The following is a 25,850-nucleotide window of genomic DNA, read 5'->3' as shown; positions in this document are numbered from 1 at the left end:
CCTGAGCATGGTCTGCGAAAGAGCCTATGCTGAGATTGCATCATGATTACAGGGTTAGCTCATGCAGCATTTATGGTGTACGCTACATCAAAACAGGTCTACGTGCGAGTGATCTCTCTAAAGTTGAACTCTTTGTGTTGGAAGGCTGCATTTGGAAATCAGCAGCCAGCTGGAAAGAAAGAAAGAAAAAGAAAGAAAGAAAGAAAGAAAGAAAGAAAGAAAGAAAGAAAGAAAGAAAGAAAGAAAGAAAGAAAGAAAGAAAGAAAAGAAAAGAAAGAAAGTGTGTGTATGTTTGTAGGAGTGTTTCTGTGTTTGGGAGATAGGGTGATAGCATATGTGGCTGTGTGTGTGAGTTAGGAAGGGCTGGTGAGCTCAACAGGGAGACTGGAGTAGGAAAGAGAGGGCCCAGGGGGGGTGACAGGATGACGTGGGCCTCTCCTAAGCGGCCCTGGGGGAGTGTGGGGGGGCGGTGGGAGGGGTGCTGACTGCGGTCCTGTGTGGCTACAAAGCGCTGCGTGTGTGAGATCCAGCAGGAAGGGGAGTCCCTGAGCTCTCGCTAAACAACCCCCCCCTCTTTTTTTATGCTGTTCCTCTCTTCCTCCAAGCCTTCCATCGCTCCCTTTTTTTTTGTCCCTGCTGTGCTCAAACTAGCTGTGCATGGGAGTTTTTATCACCCCTCTTCTCGCTGTATGCAGAAAGCAGGTCCTGAATTCTACGCTTCTACATTTCTTCTCAAGGTTTCTATCTTGTCTCTTTTCTCTTATATTCTCTTGCTGTCTCTCCTTCCTTTGCCCCACTTGCGTTCCTTCTCTCCTGTGTTTGTTGTGTTTGTTTGTGCTGCTGTGCCGGGGCTCTAGGGGGCTGCTCGCCATTTCTTATTTAAAAAGATGGAGGAGGGAAAAAAAAAACAACAAAAAAACTTTTCCTTCCCTTTATTCCCTAGGAGATGATGTCGACAAGGACACTGCCAGGCTTTTCCTAGTATTAAATTCAGTTACCCTGCTATCTTGGAAAATGTGTGTTGAGTTTAGAAAGAGCAGTAGGGGGGAGTATAAGGAAAAGGGGTGGTGTGTGTGTGTGTGTGTGTGTGTGTGTGTGTGTGTGTGTGTGTGTGTGTGTGTGTTTGTCTGAGTGGGGGGGGTTGTAGGAGAGAGCAGGACCCTTTCTTCCCGCCCCCTGCCTGCATGCCCCAGAGGACCTGAGCCTTTTCCCGCTGGTGGAGAGGACCGGAGTTGCACCCCTCCACCTCAGCCCTCCGTCTCTCTAGCTATCTCTCTTTTTCTCTCCCCATTTTTCGCTCCTTGAGACAGAAAAACAAGCGTCCCTCCCAAACCCAGAGGGGAAGAGAAGGGAAGGAGAAAAAGCAGAATGTGAGCCAGGTCTCACACTGGAGACTCAGATTGAGGGAGAGACAGAGACAGCAGGGGGGGTTGGGGGTGGAATCTGAGAGAAGAAGAGAGAGTTTGAGGGGGGAGAGAGAGATGTAGAATATTGAAAGATGTAACTTTGTCAATTTTTTCTAAGGAGAGGGAATTGTTTTTAATCGTGCAATCAGAGCTGTGAAGTTAACAACGCATTTTTCTTGCTTGGTGACAAAGTGCTAATGAAGTGGAATTTTTTTTTTTTTCTTTTCAAACACACAAGAACACAGCCAGCCGTAAATCCTGATGATTGTAGTATGAGAGATCAAAATAAAACCCAATGATTCACAAACCTTTGAGGAAAAAAAAAAATTTCACATACACATGAACCCCGTCTGAGCCAGTACGTGTCCCTGACAATGATTCATGGTGGAAAAAGGCTGCTCATATCCCCATGTGCAGGCCAATAGGGGCTGTAATGGAGCTGAATTGAATTATTTTATTCACTTCCTCTCGTTGTGATTGGCCGGCCAACAGAACTTCTGACACTTCAGCCCAGGGTATTGCTGGCCTCATTCTAACTGAGCGTTTGAGACCTCAGACATATTGTGAGCATTGGTTCACCTGTGTATTGCACACACACACGGGCGATGCTCTGGCCGAGTTTTATCTGGCAATGGGGTGCAGAGCCACGACGATTTATGAACCCCTAATTACTTGTACTGTCAAATACAGCACATAGTATAATGGGGAAGTGTTGCATTCTGGATATGTGTATGCATGTGTGTTTTGAAGGGGTGAATGTGTAAGTGAGATATCAGTCAGTCTCGTGGCCATACACGCGCAGCATCTCTCTGGAGTGTGTGCTGAGCCTGAGCCAGACAGCATCTGGGGGAAGCTGAGCTCTGTTTTTATTCCTCCGAATTGAGGGGAGGAGAGCAGAAAAGACGGAGAGCAGAAATGATGACCCTCCTCTCTGCTCCACTACCGATTCAGTAATGCCCGTTTGCTCCCGGTGATGCAGTGGACAGTTTAGAAAAGAGGACACAGTCAAGAACTCCATTTTCCTCTCTCACTCTTTCTCTTTTTCTCTCATTTATCTCTCTTTTTTTCTCCTTCTCCTTGCATGAACCTCTGGAGGTCCATAATATATTTTTAATTTCCCCAAGGCAGCCACAGGAAAACAGTTCTAATGTGTGAAGGGGAGGTGTGTGTCTGGTGTGCATGTCTGTATGTACATATCAGCGCTTGTCTGTCTCTCTGTGTGTACGTGTGTTTGTGTGTGTGAGTGTGTAGAAGCCCATCTTTTGTGTCTCATAAAGCCTTGGCCTGAAACAGGTGACAGCATCGGGGAGCAGCTGTCATCCTATTCGTGTTGTGGATGTGCACGTGTGATTTCTAATTCCCTTCCTTCCATGACGCTCTCTTTCATCATCCCTCTTTTCTTTCTGCAGTCCCTGTGGGTGTGAGGGCACTGGGTGCTGGACCCTCAAGGGGAAGAGGCTGGTACACTGCATTTTCGGGGAGGTGGTGGCGGATGAGGATGGTGAGGGTCCCTGGGGGGCTGCGTTGTATTGTGGAAACATAGCAAGCGCAGGCCAGTAGAGCCACACTGAGGCCTGCTTTAAATAGGTCCCTATGTTTACTGTGTTAGGGCCTGCGCTCCCCTGAGACACCACGTACACACTCGCACGCACACACACACACACACACACACACACACACACACACACACACACACACACACACACACACACACACACACACTCACTCACTCACTCACACACAGTCTGCCTGCACCTGCTCAATCTCTGGGCCATCAGGGGCCCTGTCCCATCTCTCCCTGGTGTGTAAATACCAATCTGTGCTTAAAGGGATAATCAGGACTTTGTAGAGAGGAAATACTTGTAAACTTAGTGACAGGGCTGGGATTTATATATGGCTTGTTTTTCCAGCATTGCTGTCAAGACCAAAACAAGACAAGGCATTTTGCTAGTCAAGACAAACACACAGTGTTGTGTGTTTGTTTGATAGCATTCAAAAAATCTGGTATGTATTATAGAGAAAGAGTCTGCATTGGAGTCTGCATGAGGGTTTGGGTAAATTGTTATAGTGCAAAATGATTGGTTTAAATTTTTTATTTTTTTTCAGCCAGTTTAGGTTTGTGGAATCTGTGTTTTAATGCATAATGTCCATGATTACCTCAGTATCTCTTTACATTACATTATTATATGATACCACTCTAACCCTACCGCATGGACCAGGGCATTCTTCAAATGCCAACACATTCATGTGAAAGAAATGCACTGTAAGTCTCTTTAAGGATGTTGTCCGGCATTATCAGCAGTTAAAAGAATGGCGTTTCACTGACGGGACAGGTAATGGATTCAGACAGCTGGGCTGTCGTTAAGTGATGAGATCAGACACCGCTAATCGAGCACGGAGAACTGCATCCATCTGACTCGTGTCCTCAAGGAAGAGAGGAATTCTTTGTGTCTGTAGTGTGCTAACACGCGCTTACCCCAGCTGATCCATTTCACACTTGGCTCATGACGGTGTGTGTGTGTGTGCCTGTGTATGTTTCTGGGTGTGCATGTGTGAGGTGGAGTTGAAAGGCAGCCTTGTAGTGTCGATGTTTTTGTAAGAGAAAAAAGAGCAGAGGTCTTGTTGAAGTTGGAGCTGATATTTTGTTCCAGTGTAGAACTGCACATTTATGGCTCTTCTGTTCAGAGCACTGCCTATAGGTGTTGTGTGCACACAGTGAGAATGTGTATGAGCAGGTATCCTTGTGGGTGATTCACTCAAATACATTTTTGATACAGTACAAAAAAACACCTATAATCTTTTTCTTTTTTGCCTGTCTTTCAGGCTTTGTCCAATATCATACTTGGATTCGCACCTTTCTCAATGTTTTGTGTGAGAAATAAAATGCGACAGGGTGTGCTGTTGACGGCAAACAATTAATAGCTAAGGAAAACCAACGTCGCTCAATTTACTCCCACACCCTGTTGCCAGATATACACCTTTTAGCCAATCTGATAAAAAAAATTCAGCAAAATGAAGATTTATATGTATTGTGACTCCCCCAGTGGCTGAACGGATCAGATCGGATTTTGACATCCACTAATGTACTTTATCCCATGAACGTATGTCCCATTGACATCAAACAGATTAACACATGACACCAACTCAAAGCATGACACCTTGGTGTACCTGACTTTCTGCATAATTTAGCAGCGCTTGCTTACAATAAGTCTCTCAATTACCATGATACAGCAGTGTTATACAGATTAGCAGCTATAGATCACTGCTCTGAGATCAGAAGTATTATGAAGGAGCACCAGAACATTTTCCCTTCCGTGTTGTGGAATGCTTGTTTATCACAGTGATGAATGTTCACTATTCCACTATGTACTCCATGTTCAGTCGTGCGCCTCGCATTATAATTCTTTTTGGGGGGGGGGGGGATTTCTTTTCGTCGTTCCTCCCCTTAGCATGCAGGATGCCTCTTAGAGTCCGTAAAGCCCGGCGTTAATCCGACGCTAATTATTTTTCTTCCTCACTACGGTGGCAGCGCTGCACCGTAAAAAAAAAAGGGGGGGGGGGGACATATCAACCTAACGAGGGGTAATTAGCAGGTCCCTGCAAGGCGGGGCTGTGCTCAGCTACACGACTGCTCTGTGGATTCTACTAATTCACTTCTCCTCATCTAATTACCCCACACAAACATGGCTGTTTGTCTTCCCTAAGAGAGAGCAAGAGCAAAAAAGAGGTGTGTGTGCGTGTGCACGTGTGTGTGACTGTGGGGGGGTGGGGGGATTTAACAATGATATTAAATAGTTCGCTCTACGTATTAACATGAGTTTATGTAATATGAGCCCCATATAAAAGCTTCATTTTAGATTTTCTGATAATAGTTTAACATTAATAAAACATTCAGAGTAGTACAATGGTGATATAATGGACCTCCTTAATTGTACCATTAATAATAATAGTAATCTGACATGTTATTTTGACACATGTGATTTTGTGTGTGTGTGTATATATATATATATATATATATATATATATATATATATATATATATATATATATATATATATATATATATATACCTTATTGTATATATATATTATACAATACACTAATTCAAGTCCATCTGTTTTGCCTTGTTTGGCTTTGGGTCTTAAGCTTGATCTAAATATCGCACACTGCGCTAATACATTACCAATTATGAATGTGCTCTCTGTTCAAAATGCATATGGCTGCATTTGTTTCGTTTGAGAGTGTGTCCTTTCTATGTCCTGGGGCTGAGATATCCATGGAGCAGCTGTAGATGATTTAATTATACGCTTTATTCAAGTGTAATGCAGTCATTTGAGGAAAACGGCTAAATGAGGTTTAGCCAGTGTGGAACTTCTGGAATGAATGGCTTCGATTACCTGCAGAACACCGGATCGAACTGCAGATTAAATGCATTTCCTGTCTATAGCAGGACAGTTTTCTGAGCTGATATTGAAACAGTGAATCAGCATTGGATGAAATTTGATTGCGAAGACCAAACTCGCACTTGAACATGTGATGAAAATTGCAAAAAAAATTTAGACAATCTGCATACAGGTTCGGTAAATATTGTATAATGTATATAAATTGCAAAATTAAAGGTAATATCAAAATTAAATGTACTACTGTTGTAGTCATATTACACTTGAGTGGATGTAAAACTGGTGATCAAGAATATCACATGAGTTATTACTGTACAAATGACTTCTTCAGGTCTACAATTTACACAACTAATTAGAAAATAGTTTGTTTCTATTTTCCAGCACCATGATTACGAAAAGTGTATAAAAAGTGCAACATTTGATGGCTAGCTAAAGTAACCATATGCTGGTGGGGTGTCTTCACCAGCTAGCTCCTGTTAGTTTATTTATTGATTTAGCTACATGTCAGTAATTTTTTAAAGATACCCCTTGCACATTATCCTAAGTGTTATCAAGACTGTAGCAGCACTCATGTATATTCAAAACTACAGGCAATCTCTACAGAACATCAAAATAATAACAGATTTATTACATACCATAAATGTCAGAATATCCCGCTAGCTAGTTTAGCTCACTCAGCTAGCTAACGGCTGCCTGATCATGGAGGTTGGATGTTCACAGGATTTGGCTTATGTGCTTCGATGGTCTCAGACTTTACTGCTGCAGACGAAGTATTTGGCTCCTGGAGTGTAGACATTTGTCAAGAAAAATTGTTTTGATTGCTCCTTGAAACTTGTTTAATATTTGCACATCCTGTCATTTAAGGAAAAAATAATAAATGTATCAAAATAATATATTTTATTTAAGAAATACAGCTCATGATAAAAGTATATTTCATTCTAGTCAAAAAAAGAACCATTACAGTGAAGCATGTGCTCCGTGATGCTGACTAGAGTACATTATGTTACATTACACTATTTATTATTTGCTTTAAGCCATTGCAGGTGAAGATCCATGTTTTTGTGAGTTTCAATAGTGTGTGTTTACGTGTGTGTGTGTGTAAGAAGGCTCCTGGTGCTGGGACGGGCTGGGACTCAGAGATAATGGTCCTCTGCTGATATAGGGCCAGGGGCTCCAGCTGGCTGAGGTATCCATGAGGTGATCTGTGATGGGGTAGTGGGGCTCCTATGGGACCCCCTGCACTCTCATTAACACATCTCTCCCGCTCGGGACAGCCAGCAACACACACCCCACTGTAGATTACTGATTAAAACAGACAGAGATGTGTAGAGGTATGAGGGTGAATGTGTGGATGCATGTGTGTCATTGTTATTTCCTGTTCACTCTGCGCCTCCATGTGTCACGTCAAGGTCAATTTAGCTTACATGCTGATGTGGGCGACTTTCAACAACAGTTCTGATAAATGATAGTGTCAATCAAGAGCTTGGCATCATAGCACACTGAAACATATCTGCTAAGCTGAGCATGCTCCTCCTCTTTCTCTCCGAATCCTGGGTGGTGTGTGTGTGTGTGTGTGTGTGTGTGTGTGTGTGTGTGTGTGTGTGTGTGTGTGTGTGTGTGTGTCTGTCTGTCTGTCTGCCATGTGACACAGTGACGGAAAGGAGAAATCACAGAGAGCCCATCATTCAAACATTTCCTTCCCCACTTTAAACATTGCTAAATAAGCATTGTGCAGAATAACAAGATAAGACAAAATAAATCCCGGGTAGGAAATTCCAGTGTCACAGCATCAGACGAGACAATAGATAGTACAAGACACAGACAAAAGACTATATTGAAGATGCTGGGTTCCAAAGCAAAAAGGTAATATACAATTAATTAAAAATGAAGCCTTATTTGGAAATTCTAGGCAGGAGTCGTATATGTGGGGCAGAGCCAATGTACTTCCAGATAAAAATAAAATAAAATAAAATAAAATTACTGCATCAAGTGCTAATATAAGCCACTAAATAATGATGCTTATAGCCATAATGTTCAATTAAAATAAAATGTTTAGTTTTTACCGGTCTATTAACACTAGGGCTGCAGCTAAGATTATCTGGATAATAGATTAATTTGGTGATTATTTTTTCGGGTTGATAAATTCTTCTGATTAAAAAAAAATATATTAGATGTTTTGCTTATTCTAATTATATAAAACCCTCAGGGTATATAAATTCAGGGTATTTGCATATAAAAGTGTATATAAAAAAAATCAAAAGCCACATATTGAGTTAAACTATCTTTAGTTTTAAGTAGACAATCGTATTGTAGTAGACAAATGCTATAAAAAGAGAATGGAATGCAATGCAGGCTTGATCAAATAAAAAATATGCATTAGTGTGCAAATGCATAAACATTCGCTGAAAACCACAACAGTGACTAAAAATGTCATTGTTTACTGCTGCTGTTATTTGCTGCTTTTAGATTTAGTGTTTGTTCGCACCGTTTTAATTGAATCCATCACAATGTCGTGAGCGAGGTGATGGTGCAACTTGATGCTCGCGAGTCATGAGATTTAGTGAGACTGTCCCGAAGTTACAAACAAACAGTTTACACAATCGCACTTCATTAAACTACACCATTTTCAGATGATGAGGAGTTTTTGATTACCATGCCGATGTTACGCCTTCATCTGTGAAACCAGTGTGTTTTCTTTTCACATGCTCTTGCATCACTGTGGTACTTCCATGCCACACAAGATTCGCGTTGCATAACTTGCAGGTACAGTTTTCTTTGTTGCTTTTAATATAAAATGTCCCTATTACCTTGCGTTTAATTGAAAATGACGCACACTTTTTCCTGCTGCTGGTTGACCCGTACTCTGCGTCATTTCGCAAGCAGCTGTGTTATATTACCATCACGCTTGAGCAACCCAACTATAACTATATCTATAACGGCATTATTATTATCGATTTTATCGATTACTTGTTGCAGTCTTAAACACAACTATTTTGATACTGATCTTTTTCTATTTTTCCGCACCATGATTATCAACAAGATGTAAAGAAAGACAGCATTCGATGGCTAGCTAAAATAGCCACATGCTGTTGAGGTGTGTTCACTTTCTAACTCCTGCTAAGTCATTAATGCTACATATGTTAGCTATATATCAAAGATACACCTTACACATAATCATATTAACACATTGAGTGTCACCAAGGCTATAGCAGCACTGAAATCTATTTAATACTATAGAACATCAACGTGATATCTTATATTTGGTGCATGTAAACACTAGATGCTCTTGCTAGCTAACGGCTGCCTGGTCATGTAGAAGGTTGGAAGTTTATAGGATTTGGTTTGTCAGCATTTTAAGATCATTATCACGTTTTCTTTAAAGTAACATTCACTTCCAGTTATATATTGCTAAAGTCTTCCTTTTTATTAGTTGATTTTTAAATTGTCCCCCTGCTTTCATTTGACATCATTTTACAGTTGAAAATAAAGCAAGTGACGAAAAGATGGGATCTGTTACATTACAGTTGGAGTTTGAAACCAAGTGCTTGTGTTTAAAGGCGATCTTATGCAAATCTACTGAAGAGAAATGGCAAATTCTGTCAGAGGCACTTTTAAATACTTAGAATAAGCCACTCAGAAAATCAACTACACCTGAATACGGAGCATAAATATTGACTTTTAACTTTTAACTCGAGCCACCAACTCTGAATAGAGCTCTTTCGTAGAAGCAGCACATTACAGTGGACAGATTTAAAAACGTTTTTTTTTTTTTTTTTTTTTTTTATACATTTTTTTATATGCTTTCAATCATCCACATGGAAACATCTGAGCAACCTTATAGCAATATACTCTGTGTGTCTAAAACAAGAAGTTTTGGCCGTTATTTACTATCTGTCTCTTTGTATAGATACACCAATGTGGAGAAAAACACTGAGGTTTTGAAACAGACAGACAGACTTGGAGTTGTTGCTGTGGGTAACCTAAGACTATAAAGTGTTCTGTTTTGAGTTTGGGAACACAGGACTAAAATTAATCATTGCTTTTAAAATATCTGTTTTCTCAATTTACACAAAGCAAAAATGAAATTTTTAAATGTAGCTTTAGTGTGGATGAAAGACCAAAACATAAGAGAAAATATTGGGTTTGCAAATGGATTCATGTGGACGTGTAAGATTTAAATGTACATAAAAAAATAAAATAAAATAAAAAGTAAAATACCAATTGCACATTTTCATAGTCAAAGAATGTTGACTTTAATCATAGAATCTCTCGCGGTCTGTGCTGGATAGTAGTGTGTGTGAGTTGTGTGTGTTGGAGTGCGTTAGAGGTAGACTAAGTGTGCGTTCATGTAGGCAGATAACGCGATGATCAATCTTCAAACAGAAATGAAGAACCGTGGGCTCTAAGAATACATCCACAGACATAAAGAGGTCTTGTTTATCTGAATGGCCCTCTAGAAATCATTTGTCTCCTGATATGACTGTCCTTGCTGAGCCCTGATTTCTGGCGTCGCCTTTGAGCTATATCGGAAAACCTACGTCTTTGGAAAAATCTAATCGAGCCATATTTCCTACAAGCGCATGTTATAGAATGCGTAGATGCCTTCATTTCCTTAAACGATATGTTTTTACCTTCACCTGCTGTCTATTAATGCTTTCACACAGATCTACACAGATATAATTTCAGCAGTTTCCTCTGCCTCCCACAGACTAAGGAGGCAAGTTGGTGTGTTTGTGTGTGTGTGTGTGTGTGTGTGTGTGTGTGTGTGTGTGTGTGTGTGTGTGTGTGTGTGTATGTGTGTGTGTGAGTGTGTGTGTGTTCAAGGCCATAGCTGGAGCTAGCGTGTGTGCAGCTGGGGTGCACGACACATGTATATCAATCCAGTGCACACAGGGAGAGATAGAGATGGAGACAGATAAGAGAGAGAGAGAGAGAGAGAGAGAGAGAGAGAGAGAGAGAGAGAGAGAGCTGTAATGGCAGTCTAAATGGAGTGTGTTGTGGAGACCCCCTCATGAGACCACCTCCCCCTCCGGAGAGGAGGAACGCTTCGTGGAGAGGACGGGGGAAATGACGGCAGGCAAGAAAATGGAGGTAAACCGGAGAATAGAAGAAGAGCGAATAGAGAGCAAGTAAGCAAGTGTAGCATTTACTGAAGGTGTGTATGGTTCAGAGCGATGTGCCAGGAGCTTTTATATCCCGCCTGCTGTCCCGCGGTGTGGAAGTCGTACGAGCCAGGCTCATTTCGAACGAAAAAAATGGAGGGAGGAGAGGAGGAGAGGTAAAGAGGGCCAGAGCAAGGTCCCATCTGGCTCCTCCCTTGTTGCCATGGTAGCAGGTTGTGCTGGCATGTGCCTCGGTTGGCAGTGCCCATACCTCTGGCATCAGGGTACCTGGGGGAACGATGGAGTGTGTGTGTGTGTGTGTGTGTGTGTGTGTGGTGTGTGTGTGTGTGTGTGTGTGTGTGTGTGTGTGTGTGTGTGTGTGTGTGTGTGTGTGTGTGTGTGTGTGCGTCTGATTGAACAAGGAGAGGGATGGAGTGAAAATGAATTTCTTCTTTTTTCACAGAGATTAGAACCTCTCATGGATGAAATAGTACAGCTAATACACCTTGTGTGTGTGTGTGTGTGTGTGTGTGTGTGTGTGTGTGTGTGTGTGTGTGTGTGTGTGTGTAAAAAACAGCAGCTCAAGACCACTATCAGTGTAGTGTCAGTTTGGGGCCTCTCTCCTCCCTGTCCAGACGGCATTCTCACGACTGGACAGATGGCCATTCCACATACCCCACCCCACCCCAACACACACACACACACACACACACACACACACACACACACACACACACACACACACACACACCAAACGGATGGATGGAGGGAGAGAAACTAGAGCACCTTAACGCTCCCCTCACTCATAACACCTCTCCAGATCCCCCTCATCACTCCTCCTCCTCTAGCAAAAAGCAGTCCAAACTGGGCTGGAGCCCAAAGTGAGCGACTGGGTCTGGTCCCGAACTCCAGGCTCCATTAGCGATTAGCGCTGTGGTGTAGAGCAGTGCCCGGGCAAATTAGAGCTGCTGATCACAGTGTGGCAAAGAGCAGGAATGGCCACCTCCTGCTTTTCCTCTGATTGCACAAGTCCAGGATGATTAGACAGGATGTTAAGCCCAGGGGAGCCGGAGAGCTGCCCTCCACCCTTTCTCCATTCCTCCCTCCTTCTGCTCTTCTTTTCCCTCTACCATCCTGTTCCCTCACTTTATTTCTCATATTCTTTAGTATGCTCTCTCTCTCTCTCTCTCTCTCTCTCTCTCTCTCTCTCTCTCTCTCTCTCTCTCTCTCTCTCTCTCTCTTTCTTTTTTTTCTTTTTGTGTGTTTTTCTCTGTTGCATATTTCGGTCCTTCATTGGTCCTTTCACATATTCTATCAGTCTCTTTTATTAGTTGTTTCCCTTTTTTTCCTCTTCTCTACACCTCTCTATTCTTTCCCTTTTTTGTTTTGTGGCTCTCTCGTCATGGTCTCCTGTGCAGTCCTTTCAGAGCGCAGCGTTTAATGTGATAATAAGGTGTGAAAATAGAGCCACAATGGCGGAAGGAGGATTGGGCTGGATATCAGAGCTGTGAGCGAGTGTGTGGCACGCAGGCCCGAGTCGAAACCGAGAGCTCTTCACTGTTGCCACAGTGCCATGCATGACGCTGTGCATTGATGCAATATGACAAAAAAATGATGCTGAGATGTTTAATGCCATTTCTGCAGTATATGGTATATATAATGTATCATGATATATAGGCTTCCTACCAAACTTCCAGCAGTGTACCAAAATAAAAAAAAAAGCGAAAATGTATACAATAAAATTTGTTTTCTAAAATTTTCTCAAATTTGAGAAAATAGCAGCTCAAAACCTCTATCTGTGTAGTGTCAGTGTCTCTCCTCCTTGCCCAGATGGTTGGGTTTTGGTGCCTGCTGGTACTAACTTGAACTAATAATATTCTAATAGACAGCTATAGGAGTGCTATAACGGAAAACACAAAAAAACAAGCCAGTCCTAGTTTGCTTGTGTGGTGATTGTTTTTTTTTCTTAAAACCCATAAGGCAGCACAAACATATATATAAAAACATGTTTATTGGTTTGTCATTATCAGGTTTATGGTCACAGACTGTGTTTCCATCAAACCTTGAAGGTTTGCACGTTCGCAATGCTTAACAATTGTAGAAAGACCCACAGCTCACGTCACTCTGTGTCTCTTTTACACTATATGGATAAAGGTTTGTGGACACCTGACCACAAGATTCATATTTGCTTTGTAAACATCCCATTTCACATTTAGTCCTCATTTACTGTTAAAATAACATGTTAAAATAACATCCACTCTTCTCTTGTGTGGTGAGGAGGGCATTAGTCAGGTACTGATGTAGGATGTGGAGGTCTGGGGTGCAGTCAGCATTTTAATTCATTCCGAAGCTGTTCAATAGGGTTAAAGTCAGAGAGCTGTATAGCAGGAAACTCAAGATCTTCCACTCCAACCCACATAAGTCATACCTTCATGGAACTCACTTTGTGCACAATGACACTGTCATGCTAGAACAGGTTTTCATCCTACATCCTAGATAATTGTGCATCCAACATTGTAGTAAAAGTTCGGGGAAAAAACAGATATGGCTGAAAAAGTCCCAGTAAACATAATATGCTCAATAAAACCCAATATGTATGTGGGTTTTTTTTATTGTTTTGATTTATTCATTTGAATTATATGTGTTAAAATAGAATTCCTTATTTCTTTCCACATCTCAGATGACATCAACGTGATTGTATGGTGGATATTTGAGCGAGTGTGTGCCTGTGTTTTTTATTTTATTTATTTCATTGTAATATACAAGTTTATACCAAATGTATTTTTGCCTTAACATATTTAAGCAAAGAATTCAGTAAGCTGTACCGGCTTATCCAATTGAAAAACACTTATTGGTATGAATGTTATTTTGGATCACAGCTAGCTGATAGGGTGTATATTCTGAGGCACAGCATAAACACTAACAGAATGAAAAATACAGCATAAAAATTTTTTCTGACAAACATTTCATTTTCTTTCTTAACAGAGGAAATGAAATGTGTTGCTTATTTTTTTGGGATCATGTGGGGTGTTAGATTTGCTTCAGTTTGAAAGTAAACCCCTTTTAATTTCAGCACAGTGTGGATCCTGTCGTAGAAATCTGAAAAAATCTTTAGTCAGCAAGCTTTTTCTGAATATCTAGGTTTTTTTTTTCCCATGTAGGATTCATTCCTAGCGTTGTCGCTGTTCCGGGTTTGTCTGGGAACTTGGTGGAAAATGAGCTAAAATGCTTCTTTTGGTTCCTGTTATAGTCAGGTCATACAGACCATTTAAAATTTTAAAGCCGGTGTTGATGCAGCTCTGTCGTTGATGTTCAGGTGCAGATACAGCCATCCCTGAGCGAGACTCTGAAGGGAAAGAGCGGGCCGGTGGTGAAGACGGTGAGCACAGCGTGACCAGCCACGACGAGAGAGCCGGAGAGGAGGATATGGACGATGAGTCTATCTTCACCTGTGATAACTGCCAACAGGACTTCGAGTGCCTGGCTGACTTGACGGAGCACCGCACGCACCTCTGTCCTGCAGGTACACACATCTCCTCTGGTCCCCTTCCAGTATCGATGTAAAAAAAAATAAAATTTGATACATTTAGTGTGGTTTGTAAGACGACGATATGGGATCACAATCAGCTACCGCTGAACCTGTCCTGAATGTAATTATTTAATTGTAGTTGTAAGCTAAATTGATTAGATGTTTCTTACGTGATATATGAACTAATTAAATAAAAGACAAAATAAGGTCAACTTCAATCAAACTGCAATTTTAACTGCTGTTATTTAAAGAGCTTTTTATATTCCACTAATCTACATTTGGATATGGTGTAGCAGGTCTGGGTTCGGAATCAGCGATTCAAAAAAGTCCTAGTGACCAAAATGAATAAATATCTAATATATAGAAGGCAAGATTGTTTTCGTTGAAAGAAATCTATGCTGTGATTGTAAGAGGGTGTGTGGATTTTTTTATTGTTTTATTTTACCCTGGAATAGGGTTTCTGGCAGTGAGGAAATTCAAAACCTTTGCTGCACGGATTTGAGTTCACAGTCGGATAACAAGCCTTTTTAAATTTGAACGATGATTTACATTTAAGGAGCTACAAACACAAAACCGTTCAATCCTGTCGTCAGTCAGTCCGTCCGACCGAGTATGTGTTTTAGGAACTGTTCAGAGTGCGTGCCTCTCTCACGCGCTATCGCTGCAGGGGCTGCCATGTTCATCTTAAGCCATTACAGTCAGTGAATGTAGACGGAGTCTGCAATCGAGCCTGCCGCCTTAGTCGGACTGCGTCTCCTATTCCAGCCTGACTCTTATCTCTCTCCACCATTTCTGTCAACATGTCAGTGTAATAGTTCACAGTGGCTTCTCCACCGGAGAGAGGTGTGTGTGTGTGTGTGTGTGTGTGTGTGTGTGTGTGTGTGTGTGTATGTGTCATGTGTCATGTGCATGTGTGGAGTGGCTGCTCTCGGCTGCTCTGGAGTCAGTGGTGTCCCACAGGAGAGTAGTGTTTTAAAGCTAACACGCTGTACACAAACACAATGCCCGTTATTACAATCGCGGTAATTAATGAAACGCTGAAAGCGGCCCTGCAGGGGCATCTGCTTCCTCGCAGATTAATCAAGGGCCTCTCCTTAACGAGGAGAAAGCATGCATGGTGGGGGTAAAAGAGAGAGACGTGTAGTAAGCGCGAGAGAAAAGAGAGCGAAATGGCCTAACAGCAAGATTTTTATTTTTTTTTCATAATTTTTACCCCCTTTTATATAAAACATTCAATCAGTCTTTGATTGAAAAGCCATTTAGTCATGGACATGACGTGAAAGCAGTCGTGTGGAGCTTTAGCGGGCCTGGTGAAGCTGCCGAATAGCGGGAATGTGTTTCTGGTGGGAAATAATATGGCGTGACACAGGCCTCCTCTCTTCCCCACCCCGTTTTGCCTGTCTGGCGGTGGTGTAATGAAATCAAGGGCCTGAATATGAGACACGCCGCCTGCTCCCCAGCCGTCAGTGAGCTACGTGTTGCTTAGCAGAGGGGGGGAAAAGAAGGAGAGAAACAAAATGAAATGATAAAACAGAGCTTCCCATGGGGGGGGGGGTGGGGGTGGGGGTGCTGGAGATTGCAGAATAATCCAGAACAGTGGCTAGGGGATAACATCTCTGCCTGCGCCCCCCTCTCCTCCCAAACACACACAAGATGCAGGCTTTATTATTATTATTATTGAAAAGAGCGGTAAATTAAAAAACACTCGCTGGCGAATCCTTTCACATTCTCTTCATACCACAGGGAGGCTGCCTAGCAAGGGAGAGCCGCACGCTGAACCGCAACCGCATCAGATAGGGGATAAACACGCCATTTTGTCAGCGATTGTTTGTGCGGATGAGATTGGAGGCCATTTTTGTCATATTTTATGAGGAGGGTCATGTTTTTGGCTCCCCTGGCACCACGGTGAGCCGGGCCAATAACATGGCACCAACATAAACTCCCTTTTGCTTTCTTGTTATTATTGTGATCGCTTGGCAGTCAGCGCAGTCATATTCTCCAAAAAGCAAACACGCCACAAAATGAAATAAAATTCCAAACAATATTACATGAGCTATAGGATTATAGGCTGAAATCCCATAATGTGTGAGATATGTGATCCTTTTCTTTTATCTCTTCTTTCTCTATCAATTTTGTCAGTCTTCCTTCAGTCCTACTTTAATGTGTGATAATAGTTTATGACTGTTTGGTCTCCCACTGCACTAAGAGCTTTAACCGTGACTAGTGCTCAGTTACTGCTCGCTACCGTTTACAAATGTGTGTGTCAGTGTGTGTGTGTGTGTGTGTGTGTGTGTGTGTGTGTGTGTGTGTGTGTGTGTGTCTGTGTGTCTGTGTCTGTGTCTGTGTGAGAGAGAAAGAGAGAGAGAGAGAGAGAGAGAGAAAGAGAGAGAGAGAGAGAGAGAGAGAGAGAGAGAGACAGAGAGACAGAAAGAGAGAGAGGTTTACTAGGCACATGGACTGAATGTTAAATTTGATAGTGTGTGACGAATGGGACACTGTTTCCCTCGTTGCTATCAGTGTGTTTACAACTGATGGATTTTAATATCTTTTTGCACACATATGCATGTGTAAGATATTTGTGAGTGTATATTTGTGTGATATCGTTGTGTAGGTGGGTTTAATACACTCACACGATTGGGTGTGCATGCATGTGTGTGTGTGTGTGTGTGTGTGTGTGTGTGTGTATGTGCGTGCAGTGTGGGCCGAGTCTGGAGGGAATCTCTACAGGAGGAGGAATCTGGAGCACTGATTCCCCAAAGAGTGCTTGGAAAAAAACTCAGATCAAATGGAGAACATTCGTTGCTCTGCTCCAGTGCCCCAAGACCGGCCATGGTTGGGCTCTGGCTGTAAACCGCCCACACTCCCTCTCTCTTTCCCTATCTCCCCCTCTCAGAATCTCTCTATTCCTCTGTGGCCGTGTGCAGCTGACCCCTCTCCCTATCTGCCCCCCTGCCCCCACTCTGAAGCTGCCCAGGGCAGGAACTCAGGCCCTGTTAACCCACAAGGTCTGGAGAAGAGATGGTCCAAGGTTATCCCATGCCTGCTTTGCTTATAGCCTTCTAGCACCTTACCAGTCAGACTGCAGCCCATGTTGGTGCACTGTGTGTGTGTTTGAACCACAATGGCAGCCAAATGTTTTTGAACAGAGTTTTTTCATATTCCAAAGTGATCCAGAGCCTATTCAGTCAACTCTGGGTAAGAGGCAAGAATGCATCCTTGATTAAACAGTCTTCCTTGACATGCCAGCACACACATTCACATACATTTACACCTAGGAGTAATATAACATAATCAATCCACCATCTTATATGCTTTTGGTAGAAGGGAGGAAAGTGGAGAACCCAGAACAAACAAATCGCACAGACACAAAGAAAATATGTGAAACTTCACGCTGTCATCTGAGCTCAGGATCCAAGCATTCATTCTTGAGCTGTAGGGTGGCTACTTATATAAAATTAAAAAGTGCCAAACAACACTTAAATCACTGATGACTATTTCTAAATGATAGACTATTGACCTTATACCAAAAACGTTTAGTTTTACCAATTTTGACTGGCAATATATGAACAACAGATGTTTAAACAGATGTTTATACCCCCGTAAAACACAATAAAGACAAAGATATTATTGCAGTTAGACATTTTTGTATATTGTTTCATAGAGTTCCCTTGCAAACATGGTCAAATAGTGTTAAGATATTAATAGTAGCAAAAAACCTGCATTGACTGAATTTGGCATAAATATTTGCAAAGCCCAGAATGGACCTTTTAAACTCTCAGTGCTCACTTATTTTCTCACTAATTTAGTCCATTGACAGAAAATCAATGAGCAAATGTGTTTTTTCTCCCTGTCCAACTACATCACTTTTGAAGATTGAACTTCTACCCACACTAGCATTACTAACAAAGTTCATTGACCTGTTTGTGGAACCTTTGTGTCTAACACACTCAGCAAACACAGCAATTGGCTGGGTGTGAAATGTGTCATAGTGACATATAAAAGTCAACAAATGTTATCTCAAAATCACACCATGTAAGCTTGAATTTGTATTGTGTATCGTGAAGTAGCACTTTTATATATGCTACAGAGACAACATGCATCATTTGCAGTAAGAAAAATAATTTGCAGCATACAATTATCTCAGCTCTATAACTGAGCAGTTAAGGGTCAAGGGATCTGAATTTGAGCTCACAACCTTCTGACCTAAAGGTTGACATCTTAACCACTGAGCTACCACTTCTCTGACAAGCAAAACACAGTGATGACAATACAATGTGTGTGTGTGTGTGTGTGTGTGTGTGTGTGTGTGTGTGTGTGTGTGTGTGTAGAAGAGGAACAAAACGCTCATGTGAGTTCAAAATTAATTGTTATCTGTATAAACAGGCTGTGTAATGTATTTGTACTTCCTGAAGACCCTGTATAATAACAACCATGAACTGAGCCACTGCTTAAAGGCCGAATGATAACTGAGACTTATAGGTTCCTAATCATATTGCTGATTGCTAAAAATATCCCTCAAGTCCTAATCGATGGATAGGTTGTAAGACAGAATCTGTGTAACAGCTGGACCGCTCCCTTGCCCCTTGGTTTATCGTCGGACAACCTCTGAAATTCAACGTGCTTGACTGGTGTCACCAGGTGGCATGCTAAAAAAGGTGTATGTGTGAGTGTACACTTGTTTCCGTGTGAAATAAAGGTCACAAGTGTTGAGAGACTGAGGGAGGAAGTGAGCGAGAGAAGAGAGAAAAAGAACAGAAATGGTGCGTACAGAAACGGGAGGTGGAGAGAAAGCGAGAGAGAGAGAAGTGGTTGTGTGTAAACGGGAGAGCTGTCAGTCAGGTGGAAGGCGGGCACTCCGCCTGTCAGATACAAATAGGAGGCGAGTGCTAATTAACCCGCCTTCACAAGACTGAAGGGAACAGCCAGATCTCTAGAGAGGGAGGGGGAGAAAAAGAGAGAGAGAGAGAGAGAGAGAGAGGGAAAGGATGGCTCAGTCAGCAGGAATAGCTCTTCTGCACACTCTCTCTCTCTCTCTCTCTCTCTCTCTCTCTCTCTCTCTCTCTCTCTCTCTCTCTCGCTCTCACCTCACACACATAGATGAGAGATAGAAAGAGAGAGAGAGAAGTGAGAAAGAGAAACTGGAGCTCTCCTGCCATTCAGAAGCACAATTGTCCTAGCCCACACTTTCACACATATCTGTTAAACAATTGTACATCCTATTAAGCTGATGGCAACACAGTATTTCCGTTTGTTCCCTGTCTCATGTGCTAATCACAAGCCCTCAGGTTTTGCAGCTGTGTGCATATATGTGCAGCATGTTTGAATGCTGTGTGTGTGTGTGTGTGTGTGTGTGTGTGTGTGTGTGTGTGTGTGTGTGTGTGTGTGTGTGTGTGTGTGTGTTTGAGTATCTATAAGTAACAGAGGGGAGTATATTCTTGGCTGGGTCACTGCATAGTTTGTTCTCCCTTGGGTGCTTCCTCAAATGTACACACAAACACAAACTCTCTCTCTCTCACACACACACACACACACACACACACACACACACACACACACACACACACACACACACCACACACACACACACACACACACACACACCACACACACGAACAAAGAGAGGGTGATGTGGCAAAACACATCATATCATGATACCTGAAGGCACAAAACAGGCTAAAACTGTGCCAGCAAAACAGAAGTGTCAGATTTAAATAAAAAGAAGATGAACAAATAAAAACAATAAAAAGCTGGCAGCTTAAATTTTAGCAATTCCGTTATAAGCCAGCAGCAGCTAGATTATATCTATCAAAAATAATGACAAGACAACAAACCGAGATTACATATTTAGATTACAATATTCTAGAGTTTATAAAATGGAAATGTTTTGCTAATGTTCCCACTAATTAAAAGTGGTTCATTGAAAACTGCTTTGAACACAACGTTTCCAAAAAACAAAATCTGAACATTCTTCAAAACAAAAGTTACAAGCTAATGCTCTAATCGTTCAAGCCAAACTAAAATGTCTTGCCAACCTAAAGCATTCAGTTAATTTTTACCCTGAAAAGCGAAAAACGTTCAACTAAGCTAATATGTCCTGCTAACTTTAAACCTTATAGGCTAAAATGTCCTACTAACAGAGATGGCAAAAATACACACATCCTTCACTCAAGTAGAAGTACGTGTACCCATGGTACTCTGGTAAAAGTTGAAGTACTGACAATAATTTTTCACTAAAGTTAAAGTAGCATGGGGTCTGACATGTACTTAAGTAAAAAGTAGCTATTACTACTTTATTATTATCTGTTTTAGTGTCACGCTGGTAATTGGACCTCATGTCATATTAATATATTAATACAAAAGTTTTTTTTATATTTTTACATAATGAATGTATCCAGGCTGAACAACCAACAAATAGAATACAAGCAGAGAAAAGATGATGATGATCAGGTGATCTGGAATGTCTCTATTCTCGGTTATGTTTAAATCGCTGACACCTTCTGTCTAATCCACGTTAGCCACATGATCTTGTTGCCTTCTGCCTTAGCTCTGTTGGCTAACAACCACTGTACACCAGTGGTAGCAGCCCAACAACAAGATATATGTGGATGGGCTGAAAACGGTGCACAATGCGAAGAATTGTAATTTGTTACTTCCCACCACTGCATATAACCTTAAACCTTCTAAACTTATATGTCCTGCTAACTTCATACTTCCTAAGCTAATATGCTAATTGTGACTTCATTTGGAGCAATGCAGTGGCTGTTGTTGGAACCTTTTAGCTAGTAGCTAAAAATTTGAAAAGACATTCAACAAAATGAGACATCTGGTACAAGCATAGACTTGAGCTAATTTAGTCTCCTATTTTTACTGTTAGCAATATTGCTTACTAGCAGTATCAGCCATACTGTTGCATCATGTTTACAGTGTTTACACAAAACACTCCATTGCACTACCACATGTTATATTTACATTGATAATGCAAAAAATTGTAGTATCCTTCTTTACTTTGTACACTCTGTGCTTGCTGTGATATGTGACTTTTCATCTGGGATGAACAAAGTGATCTATCAATCTATCTGTCTATCTAGTAATGACCTGCTCACTGGTACTGATGAACTATGTGATATCTCAGAAAAGTGCACAGTAAAAACATTTGTCATGATAACGTTATTATATTGTCCTATTGCCCAGTTCAACCCATGCAGACACATACAACTCACACTCTCACACACACACACACACACACACACACACACACACACACACACACTGGATTTGGTCTCCACATCACACTTGTGTCTGTACTTCTAATCCTCCCCACAACCCCCCACTGCTCCAAGAGCTTGTGCCTGTCGTCAGAGTGGCAGCTGAATCCTGGGAGGCCACGACTCTTATTAAAGCCACAGATCACTTTTCCTCCCTTCATCCATCTAGAGAGAGTGTGTGTGTGTGTGTGTGTGTGTGTGTGTGTGTGTGTGTGTGTGTGTGTGAGAGAGAGAGAGAAAAAGAGAGAGAGAGAGAGAGAGAGAGAGAGAGAGAGAGAGAGAGAGAGAGAGAGAGAGAGAGAGAGAGAGAAAGAGAGTGTAGAAGTAGGAGGAGAGATAAGTAAAATAGACAGAGGTGCAACTTGATCCAGCGTCACAGAGAAAGAGAGCAGGAATGCCGGACATATTGTTTCTGCACAGACATAAGTGCTTTCTATTGTTCGTTATAATCTGTGAGTGTGTGTGTGTGTGTGTGTGTGTGTGTGTGTGTGTGTGTGTGTGTGTGTGTGTGTGTGTGTGTGAAATTGTCATCTGTTTGTGTTTTAAGGAATTCATTAGGAAGTGTTTGTTTAACTTCTGCTTTCTCTTATGGAAATGAGTCATGTGATTATATGCAGCGTTGTGATTATCCTGTTATGTGTCTGCATTCAGTACTCAAGAGGGGAGCTCTATGTGTTTGTGTGTGTGGGGTGGGGGGGATAAAAGTGCATGTGTTTGCAGAAATGAGATTAAGCATGCTCTCTGATTGTGTCTACCACTTTGTGTGCTGGTTCTTCTTTCTTTCTTTCTTTCTTTCTTTCTTTCTTTCTTTCTTTCTTTCTTTCTTTCTTTCTTTCTTTCTTTCTTTTCCTTTTTTCTCCCTCACTTGTTTCTTCACTCCTTTCTTGGAGCCGGAGGGTGGCCTGAAGATTCCTCCACTAAGCCCTTGGCACAGATACAAATGCAGTCACAGCTGGTTGTAAACTCAGGTTTTCCAGGGAGAGCAAAGAGCCCTGCCTCTGTAGGAGAGAGAAAGAGAGAGATTGAGGGGAAGGTTGGTGGGGATTGTGGGGGGGGTACACAGCATGGATGGAGAGAGAGAGAGGGATAAAAAAGGGAGGGTGGGGGGAGACAGAGGAGGGTTGTTTCGGAGCACACTGGAAGTCATTTTTCATCACAGGGTTCATTTTTCACGATGAAGTTCTCTCCGGTTTCTCTTACTCCCTCTCTTACTGTCTCTATCGTGGTCTTGGTCACTTTTCTTTTTCTCCTTTTCTGCGCTCTCCGTATGCATGGCGACTCCTCTTTTTTCCTCACTTTACACCCCCCTTTTTTTTTTTTTTTTTTACCCCTCTCTCTTTTCTCATTCTCTTTTCATCCCCCTTTCGCTATCTCTCTTTCGCTCTCTTGCTCACCCAGCCCTAGTTTCCTGCCTGCGCTCCCCTGTTATGAAATATGGATGGCACCAGTTTGGGAAGCGTTGAGAGTCTCTCTGCCAGGGAGCGGGGCTCCGTCTCTGCAGAGACCCGGCTTGTGCATGCACCTAAACACTTCACTGAGCAATCTGTCAACATGTCAGCAACACATGTTTTGTTAAAAAAAAGTGAAGGCGAAAAAAGTGCTTCCAGAGGGAGTAATAGTTCCCACCAGGACTGAGAAAATGCTTTGAATTCAGCAGATTTCTATTGCGGAGAGACTCCCCTGGGGTGACTTTTTTTTTTTTTTTTTTTTTTTTTTTTTACAATGCCTGCATTTCAGAAATTTGAGCCAAAGACCCCTGGGGGCGTCCTTTCATAATGCCTGAAAATGTAGGGTTATATTGTGTGCAGTTCCCCATGGGGGCTTTATTAATACCTGAATTCTGAGGCACTGCAAATTACACAGGGACTCGGCGGGGGCCTCGCTCGCACCAGGAAGGGAGAAAAACTCTGTGGGGACGTTTTCTCTTCTCTTCTCTTCCTCTTTTCTCCCCTCCTCTCCTCTTCACTTCTTCCCACTTTTCTCCCCTGCTCTCTTCTCCTCTCCTCTCCTCTCCTCTCCTCTCCTCTCCTCTCCTCACTCACTCATGGTTTTTTTTTTCCCTATGTGCTTCATGCAAGAGTGGAATAGAAGAATTTGCCAACGGACACAAGAAAGGAGTGTGTCTACGTGAGAGTGTGTGTGTGTTGGCGGCAGACTTCTTGTATTGATCTTGCCTGCTCAGAGGGAAAAATCAGACGATTAAAAATGTAATTCCCCCCGCCTCTCTCTTTCTCTCTCTGCCCCTCTCTTTCTCTCTCTCTCTTTCTCTCTCTCTCTCTCTCTCTCTCTCTCTCTCTCTCTCTCTCTCTCTCTCTCTCTCTCTCTCTCTCTCTCTCTCTCTCTTCTATCTCTTACTCACTCAGTCACTCTCTCTACCACATGTGCTCTTGTGTTGAGCTTGCAGTCGTAAGAAGGGAGAGTAAATATTTGGGCTGTCTGTGTATGCCCAGGAAAAAGCCGAAATCTGTTGGAATATCCACACTCTTTCTTTTTCTCGTAGTCTTCTGAAGGAGGAAAGAAAGCAGCCACAATCTTTTGTATTCGTTGCCTTGAAAAGGGCTATTTAATAGACAATTACACATTCAACTGTGCATTTACTTCATTATTATTAACATTTTTGGTCATAAATCTATATATTAAAGCATGTTCACTTTTCCTAACATTAGCATCACTGGCCATCCTGTCGCACATCCTGTTGCTGCAAAAAAAAAATTTTTATTTCAAATAAAGGCATAATTTACTATTGAAAATGCTATTTTGAAGTTGGTTTTATTTCTACAGTCAGTAGTTTCATTAAGTGATTGTGTGGGTGCAATGTTGTATGCTTGTGTCGATTATTTAAAAAGCCACCGTTTTTTTTGTTGTTTTGGCCTGGGTGCTTTCTTTTGTCCACTTGTGTGGGCGGAGGAGGTCAGGTGATTCAGCAGTTCAATGGTAGCCCCAGTTACGATGTAAAACTCAGCAGCGGAGGCTGCTGGTCAAATATAATCCATTCCGCTCGGGCCAAAAAGTCTAAGCACGAGCCAATTTAATCATCTGCTCAGCGAAATCGAGTGTTGTGCGACTACAACTTGGTTGAGAGTTCCTGGCAGAGAATGTTGTAATTAGCCTTGTCTGTTTAAACAGGCCGATTTGATTATTAATATGGCAGGAACTTCTTATTTTGGATTCAATTGCGAACATTAAGTGGAGCTTGTTAGTGTTATTAATTTGCCCAACAGGATAGAAGTAAAAGTACAAAAAAACAAAAGCAGAAAGTGCAGTAACAAGTGTGAGCATTAGTGCAGATTGGTATGTGAGAATTTGACCTGGATGCCGACCATGACCCTCGTGACCCTATTGGATGCAGAATAAAGCTGTCACCAGTCTCTTTATGAAAAGCAGCAATAATGAGGAACAGCATGTTCCCTCAGATTTCTACATCCCTCTGATGACTTCTCTCGATTCTCATCCTTCTCTGTCAGTGTCCTCCGTACTTGATCAAGCACCAGGAAAAACTGTAAAAGACATACATAGCGAAACTGACACAAGTTTATCACGTGCTTTATTATTTACAAAAAAGCACACTTTAATTCATCCAGGTGAGGCAGTAGATAGTTAATAAAAGTATAATAAATATGAAATGCTACAATGAAAACAGTGAAAAGAATGTGGTCCTAATGTCTCCAAGTGAACAGTGTGCACGATTCGAGGAAGTGAAGCTAAGAAAAGGAAACATTTCTGACTGCTGTAGAAGGAATTGCTCTTATTGGCCCTTCTTCTGAAAGATTTCTACACTCTCAGTCCAATATTGTGACTTTAATTCCCTTAATAATAATGCAACGTTCTTTTCAAGAGCCGATTCTTTTTAATCAGTCACACTTAAACTCATGAAAAAGCGTTCAGGCTACAGATGTGAAAGGAAATCAAGAGGAAAAAGAAAGTACATTTTGCTAAAGCAAGAACAGTTGATATCTGACAGTGTGTGTGGCTGTGGGTGGCTGTGGTTGTATGTACACAGTACATATCCAACACTTGATATTCGTCCTAATTTGTTTTTTGGTTGTTGTTTTTTTTCACACTAAAACTCATTATTAATCCTTTTAATGTAGGACTGGAAGAACGGTACTCAAACTCATTCTGACACAAAGATAGGGTTGTTTGGTACA

At 41.8% G+C, this 25,850-nt stretch overlaps 1 protein-coding gene across 2 annotated transcripts in view; it reads left to right on the top strand.

Annotated features, from left to right (window-relative positions):
- Window positions 1-25,850, top strand: part of znf423 (zinc finger protein 423) — a 152,056-nt gene that overhangs the window by 29,312 nt on the left and 96,894 nt on the right. For both annotated transcript variants that reach the window (XM_083552025.1, XM_083552024.1), the window contains exon 3: window positions 14,225-14,431. In XM_083552025.1, the coding sequence (XP_083408151.1) occupies window positions 14,225-14,431 (207 nt within the window). The remainder of the gene's footprint in view (window positions 1-14,224; window positions 14,432-25,850) is intronic.

This window comes from Silurus aristotelis (assembly GCF_946808225.1).
Source record: "Silurus aristotelis genome assembly, chromosome: 10".
In the NCBI taxonomy this organism is placed as follows: domain Eukaryota; kingdom Metazoa; phylum Chordata; class Actinopteri; order Siluriformes; family Siluridae; genus Silurus; species Silurus aristotelis.
This window is presented reverse-complemented; position numbering and strand designations above follow the sequence as displayed.